The 11,984-nt window shown below is 34.3% G+C and overlaps 1 protein-coding gene across 1 annotated transcript; it reads left to right on the top strand.

The window, feature by feature from the left end:
• The first annotated feature begins 241 nt into the window (after nt 1–241).
• On the top strand, nt 242–7,196 carry LOC110931731 ((R)-mandelonitrile lyase-like). The gene is made up of 3 exons (XM_022175114.2): nt 242–335; nt 4,517–5,182; nt 6,312–7,196. Exons 1-3 carry the CDS (start codon nt 242–244, stop codon nt 7,193–7,195), a joined length of 1,644 nt encoding a protein of 547 aa, XP_022030806.1. The 3' UTR covers nt 7,196.
• Nucleotides 7,197–11,984: the final 4,788 nt, after the last annotated feature.

Raw genomic sequence — 11,984 nt, 5'->3', positions numbered from 1 at the left:
TAACATTCTTGTAAACTTTTCATATGACATCTTGTAAGTTCATGAATTTTAACCGACATAGTTCATTTTAACCACTTTAGAATAGGTCAAGAGGGCGTTTAAAGTCACTTACTACTAGCTCGAGGCTAGGGAAGAAACTAGTCGAAGTTCGGGTGGATAAAAGCAACGTAACAAGGTCCTTCACGTTCCGAGTGCACCAAGCTTCCTTATACGCAATCCTTATCCCTTGTATATGCTTGGAATGGCAAGATCAAAACTCGAAAACGATGGATGGATGGTGGGTGCTCTCGGCCGAAAGTTCAAAGAGAGGGAGAGAGAAGAGTGTTGGTTAAGTGGTGAGTGAAGGTTACGTTGTGTTTAAGCTTGTACTTATAGGCAAAGTTCTTCACAATTAACCAATGGATTTAGTGTCTACTAGATATTAGACATGGAGATTATAATAATCATTAAAGGACAATGGGGTGTCACATAAGGTGACATAATTCGGTTGGGGGGGGGGGTCTTATGGTTCATTTTCAACTAATAGTTATGGTCTAGTTAGATGATTAGGTGGTTAAACCATTTACTAGTATGTTATGCATTTTAGCGGGTGTTAGGCTATTCGGGGACCCTAACTGGCTCAGTGTAGATGGCAATATTTTTATGTTCCGGATAAAGTCCGGTTGTTCGGTTGGATAGTGATCCGTTAAAGTGCTTAACAAGGCTTTAGAGTGTCGTTATTATTATTTTTAGTGACACAATTTATTCCCGACACTTTGGAAAGTGTCTAGTAACATTTTCCTCATGTTTGGCACTTTATTAGGTAGCTTAATGCTGAATTTTATTTAAAGTGCTGAATTTTGTACTTAAAGTACATTTTAGGCATACCCGGTCACTATAATTATCACCTAGTGACGCAGTTCTACAATCCTCACTTCCCTACACTTTCCACAGGTGTAGTAAACTATCTCTGGCTCATACAGGCCTTAGAGGCAGTGTCCGCCTGGTGCTAGCTATATCAGCGTGTTAAATGGGTTATCGGTTCATTGTGCTACTGTGCTTTTGTGCATCAAGGTTGTTACTAAAGTTCGGTATGTAAATAATAGAGTAACAGCAAATATAGTATGAGGCATGGTTATATATATTCCAGAAATCATGTAGAAGTTTATTTACGACTGTAAGTAAGCACAGTAATTAAGCAGTAATTAAATATAAATTAATCGTACGGATACCTGGTTTGGTGAGGGTTGTCACAATGAACCATTCCGAAAACCGTCAATCTAACCAAATAAACCGAAGTGAATAACCGAAAACCTATTGGTTAATAAAATTGACTAACTGATTACTTTGGTTTCAGTTTTTGTTGAGGATAACAACCGAGCCGATGGAAATATGCACAACACAATGAAACGGATTACCCGATTACCTCGTTTTTGATGCATATCTACCACAATAATGCTACAAATAATACTATATGAATAAGAAAATTACCAAAAACGGGTATGGTAACGAAGCATTGCTCATGCCGCATCGTAAGGGCATTCTGCTAGTATTTTAATATAGAATTTCATAAAATGAATTTTATAAAATTAAAACCATAAATTTCGATATTCAGAACAAACAAACAATACTACTAAAAAAATCAAAGTACAAAGCAAACTACTAAAATTAGTTCTTAGGCTATTTATCCCTAATTTCGTTCTTCATTTACTCCAAGATATCATGATCCATCACCATCAAACGACAATTGGTAGACGTGAGGATTCATTGTCGAATGTGTTGTCTAAAAATTCTTGTGTTTCTCAACTAAAAGGTTTACGTCACTTGTACCACCTCCTCTTGAATGATTATTAGAAAGTCGATTGAAAATCACATTAATATTTCCAATCTTTCGGTGTATGTCTCTCTATTTATCAGATATCTTAGGGGTGTTTGGGATTCCTTTAACTTTTTTCCTTTTCCATCTCCTTTTTGAAAAAGTCGCAAATTTTAACTTCTTTTCTCCATTTCAATCCATAAAAACTCCTTGTCAAGTACATATCCAAACATTACAAAAATGACTTATTAACTTTTAAGAAGTCAATAAGTTAAATGGAGCTCAAAATAAGCAATCCCAAACACCCACCTTGTTAGGGTTCTGGTATCCTCCCTGGCCCATTAAAGTGTCAATTTGATCACGAACCCGTTTCCAAAATTGATTCCCTTTTGACTATTTCCTATTAGGGTGAGCGGGGTGGAAGCGGGAGTGGGTGGGGTGATGGAGTCCCCGTGCGGGAACACCGCTGCCTACACGCCACTCTCCACGGTGATTGATCGAATTCGTTGACAAGTTACAACTTGAAGATATGACTGTTGTATGCTTTGTTTGAACGCTAGAGGTGGGGTAACGACTATAATGCCGCTGTGTATTAACAAAAATGATTTCTTATTTGAATACCACATTTACATTTCATTTTTCTCACAACTCAAAACTAAAGACTAAACACCCCTGATACACCATGAATAAACAAAACAAGGGTGATGCCAAGAAAAAAGAGGTTCGGGATTCGGGTTGAAGCCGAGGGGACGCTGCTCGTAAAGTAAGCGAGGCGGTTCGAGCGGTCCAGGTGCCTCATTTGGTTAATGTAATGTTTTTTAAATTTTAATTTTATGTATTGTCTTTTTTAATTTTAATTTAATGTAATTTTTTTTAAATTTTAATTTAGTGTAATGTTTTTTAAATTTAATGTGATTTTATTTGGTTTAAAATATGTCTTAATTATTAATGTATAATATATAGAAATAAAAAAAAGAAAAAAATAGACTCCCCACGATGGGACCACCCCTTATGTTTGAGTGTAAGAGCGGAGTTGGATAGGTGACTTGACATGACATGAGGTGATTGGTTGGGTGGAAAGTTTAACACTCACCACGACGTGACCAGCCCTTAAAAACAACAAACATTAAACATTTTGTTGATCCACGTACGTGACAATGCAAGTTCTTTTTCTCCCGACCACCTTTCAATACTTTTTTCGACGGGCTCGACATCATTTTTTTTTGTGTTTTCTATTTGAAGTGGTTGGTTGGTTGTTTTTGTTGAACTGTTTCGGGTGTCTGTTGAGTTTTGAGAATTATTTCTTATGTGAATTAGGTTTGGTTGAATGTGTGAGATTCAATTACAAGGCCATAAATGTAGTTTTGGTTGAAGAAGTTATTATTGAAGAGGTTGTTTGGGTTGTGTTGTGGATCTTGGTTCGGCATTTGGTTTTGGTAGAACGAGTGTTTCCGTGGATTGGAGGGTTTGGAAAATTGAGTTGTTTGGTAAGAATTCAGGATTGGCGGTTGGTTAAATATTGTTTGAATTTGCAAGACAAATTGTAGAAAATAAAGATTGGAGAATTGTGTGAGTAAAAAATGGTTAAAGGTTTATTATATATAATTATATATAGATTTCAAATACTTTTTAATGTAGCCAACGGCTACTTTCAAACCTCAATCCACTCCCCCCAACAACTACTTTCATTTTCACTGTCTCACACCTGTTTACAGACTCACGTAGATACGGGTCATGCCTGGCTAACGCCCATAGGGAGGTGTATCACACCCCTTTTGGCTGATATGGGCAAGGGTGATGGCCCATTAGACAAGGTCTAAATACATGGGTTAATGTTAATTATTTTAGTGTCATCTAGCCATCTAGGAATGATAAATCAAATGGCCTTTGGCAAAATAGATTTACGAGCAACTTTGGAGGTGTTGAAAAATGTCTCTTGATCTTCAAAGGATGACAAACCAAAGGGCCTTTGATTTAGTGGTACCAAGGTGTTGAAGAAAGTCGTGTAGTAAACAAAAAGTGTAGATTTATGAGCAACTTTAGAGGATGTGTAAGTAGCCTTTCTAAAAACATAAAAGAAAAGAAAAACTAAGGATGACAAAGGGTGGGGTACCACATTTTGGTAACCCTACACCAAGTGTCTTACACCACACCAATCACATACGTGTAACCTATTTGTTCATCAGGTATGTAGATATACACGGTTAAATGTGTTCTCTAATCTATGGGTATCAACTAATTTCAAATCTGTTCTAAATTTGGAAAAATTTAAAAACTAATATCAAACACATGGCCATATTAATCGTTATAGAGTTTATTTAACCGGCTAATTCGTATTATGTGCTTATATTGCTTGTTCAATCATTACTTAGATAAGACAAGGACTGGTACAAAGAACGATATTGTATATTTAGGTAAAGAACGAAGTTCTAAGTCCCACGTTTTGAACAAATAAGAAGATTTTGTTTGTATAGTGGTTGAATCATCACAACTAATTGAGATGAAACGTTACAACTCTTGGTGAAAAAAATTACAATAGTTGGCGGTTATAACCATTGACTTTTATCATTTATATCAATGAACACTTCACTAAAAGTTATGTGTAGCTGCTACTGCCATAAGTTACAACTTCTCAACACTAATTAGTGTTTATGAAATATTTCCTACTATGTATTTGAACCTTTCTCTCAAGATGATAACCATTTTTTCTATGTGTCGCAGATGAAAGTTACCTTGCTTTTACGTATGATGCCACAAACTTCACTCCGGCACACGAATACGATTATATCATTGTTGGAGGGGGGACTGCTGGTTGTCCGCTAGCCGCCACTTTATCTGAAAACTATTCTGTTCTTCTTCTTGAGCGCGGTGGTGTAGCAGGCTCTGATCCTAATGTTTTATTCGAAACCAATAGTCTAACGAATGTTATTAACGCAAACGACAGAAATTCCACCGCTCAATCTTTTACCTCTGAAGATGGAATACCAAACAATAGAGGAAATGTGTTGGGAGGTAGCAGCATGGTAAATTTTGGAATCTATTCAAGAGGTGACAACTACTTCTATAACGTGTCAGGTATCAAATGGGACATGAAAAATGTTACAAAAGCCTATGAATGGGTAGAAGATAGTGTTGTCTCAGTTCCAGAACGTTTAAACACTTGGCAAAATTCTACCTTGCATGCTTTATTGGAATCGGGAGTTCGTCCAGCAAATGGGTTCACCGTTGACCACCTTCGAGGAACCAAAATTACTGGTTCGACATTTGATGGGTCCGGGACGCGACATGGTGCTGTAGAGCTTCTCAACAAAGCGAACCCTAAGAATTTAAAGGTGGTGGTTAAGGCGACCGTTGACCGGGTTATCTTCACACATTCTAAATTGTCAGGTGACTATGTTCTTCACTTCTCGTTCCCATTTGAACCTGATTTAAATTAAATTCTTGGTTGTTTAAAGGACTATATGTCATGTCTATTAATTATAGTTGTGTTTTCGTTGCTGAATTTTTGCAAACTCTGTTGGTTTCAAAATGCATATTGATATTACATATTGGAATAACTAAATTATATGTTAAATGAAAATATAACTTTGAAAGTTACTATCAACAACTAACTCATAAATAATTATAAAAACACCAAATTGTAATATGGGTTTTGAAACCAACCTACTTAAAGAAAAAAAAAAAACTAATAATAATAAATTTTGATGCTAGGAAAAAGGGAAATTATTAAAATAGCCGAGTTAACAAAAAAAAAAATAATAATAAGAAAATAGATTTTAAATTTATCGCTTTGTAAATACGCAATCAAAAAAGAATCAATCAGAGGTAAACAAGGGGTAACCTTATGTCTGACTGGATAAGAGATAACATCTGAATGGTAAACCACCACATGTCACATTCTTCTACATTATCTTTGTTAAACTCTTAAATGATTTCATTAAAAGATAGCCTCTTATTGTCATTCAGATGCTACCAAACAGCCCCTAAATGTGTACCGCAAAGGTGGCGACTTAAAGCCAACACACACCAACTGAATAACTACACAGCTTTATTTTAGCTAATGATTTAAAGGGGCCGACCCTATTTTAGCTAGCACTAAATAAAGAGGATCTAAATCTTAGCCTGTTAGCTAAAAACGACGGTCTTATCTTAGTCGATAAAGGAAAAGAAGGATTCTTTAGCCACCGACTAAGATAACTCCCGCTAACAAAGATTTAGCCCCCTATTATTCTATGCCGACTAAAATAGATACGACATATTACACATGTACCTATTAGATTTGTTGTTTTATGGACCGGTTGCACTTTTTATTGATTTTTGTGACGACTAAAATTAAGACCCCTTAGCTGAATTTGCGTACTTGTCTTTCTCCTGTTAGTTTTTCTGGATAGCTTATTTTTCAAAGTGACAAATTCAACTCCTATTTTCCTAATTTGCTTGGTCAGCTTTCCTATTATCATGTTTTTCCATTAAAAACGATGGTAGACAAATGGTTGAGCATTTTACTGATTTCCAGGTGTATCAGCGGTTGGTGTTGTTTACCATGATTTGAATGGAAGTCGTCATGAAGTACGTATAAGAAAAAATGGTGAAGTGATATTGAGTGCTGGTGCAATTGGAAGCCCACAACTTTTGCTATTAAGTGGAGTAGGGCCAAGGTCAGATTTATTATCACAGAACATTACTCTTGTTCATGATCAATCTTATGTAGGGCAGTTCATGGCTGATAAACCACGTACAGGAATTTCTCTACTAGTCCCATTCCCATTGGCAGATGTGGGAAGCCGAGTGGTTGGCATCACAGATGCTTGCCCATATATCGAGTCCCTCTCGGGTGTGACCCCATTTGATTCTCCAGCAAATCCAATAATTTTCCCCTATCCATACCCTCCACTGAACTTAAGTGTTGTATCGATTGCTGTGGAGGTCAGTAGACCTCTATCATTTGGATCACTTAGTTTGATATCTATGAATGATGTTACAGTTAACCCGAAAGTCCGGTTTAACTACTATTCGAAGCTAGAAGATCTTGTTCAGTGTGTTGATGTTGTGCATGCAACTGACAAAATGTTGAGGACACAAGCAATGGAGCTATACAAGTTTACTAACCGTGATGGTTCAAAGTATTTCCAGTTTATTGGTGTCCCTTTACCCGGAAATCTATCGAATGAGGATTCAGTGAATACATTTTGTCGTCAAACGTTGAGAACATTTTGGCATTTCACTGGTGGATGCTTGGTGAACAAGGTTGTTGATAGTGATTTAAAAGTCACTGGAATTAATGCCTTGCGAATCATTGATAGTTCAGTATTTTCAGATTCACCAGGAACCAATCCTCAGGCAACCATCATGATGCTAGGCCGGTATATGGGTGTAAAAATACGCGGCGCAAGAGCATAAGATGAGGTAGATATATAAAAATATGTTGTTAACAACATTGTGTTTGAAGTGAAGTACTCACCAACACAAATATCATGTAGGTTATATGTAACACAAATATCATGGAGGTTATATGTGGTGCAAAGATATAGTAATGTTCAATAATGAATACAAAATAAATTAAAACATTTTTTTTGTTAGACACTAGGTTATTTCCCATTGAACCATTTAAATTATGTATACAACAAATGTAAAATATAAAAGATTACCTGAACTTTCCGAGCAGCAAAAATCAATTTATATTAATCTAGTTATGTAATTAAAATAGAATAAAAATAAATGTTTTCAAACGTTATATTGTTTTATAACTGTTTTGAATTAACAATTTTAGTTCAGATAAATTTTAACTTAATTGACAAAATTTGTAAAAAAACATGTATTAAAAAATGTTTATTGACATTTATCGCCGCTATTACCAATAGCGGCGATGATCTGGATCATTAGAGGCGACAGCCGTCGCATCTATTACTCCGTTTTCTTGTAATGATAGTATATGACTCCATAAAAATACTCAAAAAAAAATATGTAGCATAATCAAACAATTTATATTATAAAAAAATTATAAATAGTTGTGTTCTCCTCAATTAATATGTAAAAAAATGTTTTGAAGTTCTTTATATATTAAGTAAGACATTTTAAGAAATAGATTAATTAATGTTATTATATTAGGTATAATTCCATGAAAATATATATGTTTTCCAGAAATCAAATCTTAATTAAATTTGAAAATCATTGGTAAATAAGTAATATTTTTAAAGTTGTTGTGAAACTAGCCTAATAGCAAAGAAAGAAGAAAATAATAGGGAGAAAAGATCTAATATTTCAATGATTGAGATATATATTACAAGAGATACAAGAGACTATATATAATAGAGGAAAACTTGTGGAACAAGCCTAATCTATTTTAGGTGTTGATAACCACATTAATAATAAATATATGCATAACACTCCCCCTTGGTTATCAACATAATACGCTTGATGCTGTCTCGTTAAAAACCTTGCTAGGAAAACCCGGTGGGACAAAACCATAGCTAAGGGAAAAGAGTGCAGCGTGTAATGCGCATTATCTCCCCCTGATACTTCTGGATCAGGTATGTTGATTCATTAAAAACCTTACTAAGAAAACCCATTGGGATAAAACTTAGTTAAGGGAAAAAGAGTGCAACTTGAATAAATCTCCCGCTCATTATAATATGTATCCTTTAAGTAAAGTGTGTCCAACATCCTCGAAAGTTGCTCAAAACTTTTGTAGAATGATTTTTCATTTGATGCCTTGAAGTGCAATCCTTTATATTGAGTATTGTTGTAAAATCTTCTTGTGAGACTTCTAGTGCTTCCTCTTTAGGGTATCGACATATCTGCTTTACCATTCAAATGTCTGCTCATTGGACATGTGCTATATCATGTTGATAAATTCAAATAAAAAATATATATTATCATGCATAGCTATAAAAGTTAAGTTAATGCGTAATTGCACTTTAGCCATGGTACTTTTGAAATGAGAATCTCTACTTTGGTAGGAGATGATATTAATCATTTCTTATAAAAAAGTGTCTGAACAACCTTTAACATACTATAAGGTTGAGCTCTCTATATACTAAAATGTCCCACCAACATCTTCTAGATGTAGTTTGATAGATTAATAAAAGTATGATTACAAATATACTCGAACTGCAAGTCGAGTAATAATTAGACTGTGCTAGGGTCATTAAAAAAATTCCCCTTCTAAAAGCTTGCCAGTTTCTCTTGATAATGCTCAGACATCATCACTGTAAATTGCGATTATAGTGAACTTTTAGGAGATGACTTTTGATAAAGATGGATGATATTATCAAACTCATATTGCTTTTTATAAGAATATCTCATGAGTTGTACAACACTTAATCCAACTATTTTATCCATACTATCTTTTTAAGTTTATAAAGATACATTCGTGAGGTTTTGAAATCAATGTTTCAGGCATTTACAATCATTCACTTACTTCTTTCCACTTTGAATAACAATGTATGTGCATACACTCTTTAGGAGTTCTGTTACATAAACCTCCTTATTGATTTCTATATCATATGCAAGGATGTCTTGAACACTTGCTTCATTTGTATAATACATATTGTACCACGCTTATACATTGTACATTGAGCTACCATAATCACCAAGTACAGTTTTTCTACGTATGTTTATTGGTGCACAAGAATTACATCCATAAGATGCTTCCACTTAATCTTATAAGCACTTATATGCTTTAAGATACTCATTAGGAGTTCCAATTATATTCAACGTATTCAAATATGAATCTGTATACAATGATCATATCGTTCTCGAGAACTTATTTTACATGATTTTAATAAATTAAATCATTGAGGGACTTTCATGTAAACGTTTAGTATCCAGTGATTTATAACTTTCATAAGACACATATCAATTCTCTCTTTATATTACTAGACTAATTAAATATTGGAAAGCCAATACATCCACCACCGGAGAATACGTCTCCTCATAATCGGTCATAGGTCTTTGCGAAAATACTTGTGCCACCAATTTTGCCTTATATCACTTTATTTCATTTTCACATGATTCGCATAGAAGACCCATTTGTATCCAACATATTTTACAACTTCAGTTGTATGGACTGTTGGTCCAAAAACTTTCCATTTATTAGAGAATTCAACTCTGCCTTATTTGTGTCTTTCCATTTTGGCCAATCATTTATATGTTTTCATTCATAGGCAGATCTTAAATCTTGATCTTCGTCACTTCATTATTTAAAGCACTATATTATATACAAAAGTATAACGACGTCGATTTTTATTTCGATTCCATACATATCTTAGACATGATACAACTTATCGAGATCTTTTTATTTTCTGGTACCTGAGGTTTTTCTTGAACCATCATGTCTAATGCCTCTTTAGGAGACCCTCTTATTATAACCTCGACTTGACCATCTTCATTAGTTGCTCCAATTTTCGAGGAATTTTAATCTTGGAATCGACTAGTCTACCACACTTCTGGCATGCCATAGACTCATCACCACTATATGGTTGTCCTTGTAGGACACTAATCTTACTTGGAGCATTAGCAGTTGGTATATGTGACTTAGCTAGTCACAATTATTTAGTTCAGTAAATGTGTCTATGTGTCTGGTAACTAATTCATTAGTCTTTGTGAATGAATTATCCTTTGAACTTCTGGTTCACATCATTTAATTTAAGGGTCACGATAATTCATTCTTTCTCCAATTGCCTTTATTCCCTCCCTCATGTTGGGAATGTTGACCCATTAAAATGGATATCAATTAGTTGAGCCGTAAATAAATATCCCGTGAAAGGCTCTATTAGTTATCATATATTCCCAACCACCTTTAAGGTCCCTTCTTTGTGCGTAGTGGTGGATCAATTTCAATATACCGCACAACCAAAATCTTATAAGGAACATCTTTAGTTCCTGACCAAAAACCAACTATAATGGGGAGAAACTATTACAACATGTTGGCTTTATGTGAATTAATGTTATTGCATATAAAATTTCATGTACTCATATATAAACATGAACTTGCTCTCATAAGTATTGGATTTGCTATCAATCGTAGACGTTTAATGATCGTCTTAACAAAATCAATTCGTGTATGAACATAAGCTATATGAAGTTCAACATTTATTCCAATGATCGTTAATAAATTGGGAATCAAATTCATTATTCCCAAATAAATATACTAATCTGGATTAATATGCTTGCTATCTCAATAGCAAAGCAAGCCACAATCACACAAACTTTAGGTTGTGGATTTGATAACCATTTAGACGATGCATTGATTTAAAACACTAAATGATATCATGTTAGGATATGCATATCCTTTAATCACTTCCAGAATATTTAGGGATTCCCACCCTACTTTGGTTGGTAAATAATGAATTTCCCATGAGAGCAAATAATGCATGCTAATTACCAACTTGAAGAATCTTCTAGTTCTTCGATACGTTTCACATCATCATTGATACGGTGTGGTCTAAGCGGCCATGCCAATTAATTAAATAATTATGATCTATAAACTTCTGGTTTATGATCGTGTATGTGTTAGTTGCTCGTATGTAATACAAAACGTAAGATACGGCAAAATGTATTATAATTTAAAAGTTCAACCGATTATTTTAATAATCATGATCCATAACCTCGTGGCCTATGATCATTTATGCTTTATACATACTTATGCTTAAAAGATAGAATATACGAGAGAATCATTTCAAACTGTCATGTAATATCACTTTTATCATTTCCACACTTCATTCTCATATAATCACCCCCTTAGTACTTCCATTTAAGGTGGTCGATCTCATTATCATCATCATCATGATCATTATTATAAATATGTCCATGATCACCATCTTTACACTGATAAATTTATAGTCACATTTGCTTCATGGAATGGGGTAGAATCAAAACAAGCTTCATAGCTTTCTATTATTCACTCAGTCACATGCATATGAAATCATCTCAGACTTTTCATACTCACAAAATGATATTGCTACTTTAGAAGCATATCTCAGATGTGACTGATGGGAAAAAAATTATGTATTTTTCCTTAGAAATAATCTTCCCTTTTCTTAACACCAATTGAGAAGTAGCTAAACACCCGAGTCATACAAGATTTATCGGTCTAACATCTTACAATCTTTTGTAATTTGATGATGAAATTTTGAGAGTATGACACTTTGGGTGTCATATCAAAGCATATATATACTCTTATGATGGT

This window comes from Helianthus annuus, chromosome 3 (assembly GCF_002127325.2).
Source record: "Helianthus annuus cultivar XRQ/B chromosome 3, HanXRQr2.0-SUNRISE, whole genome shotgun sequence".
NCBI lineage: Eukaryota > Viridiplantae > Streptophyta > Magnoliopsida > Asterales > Asteraceae > Helianthus > Helianthus annuus.
This window is presented reverse-complemented; position numbering and strand designations above follow the sequence as displayed.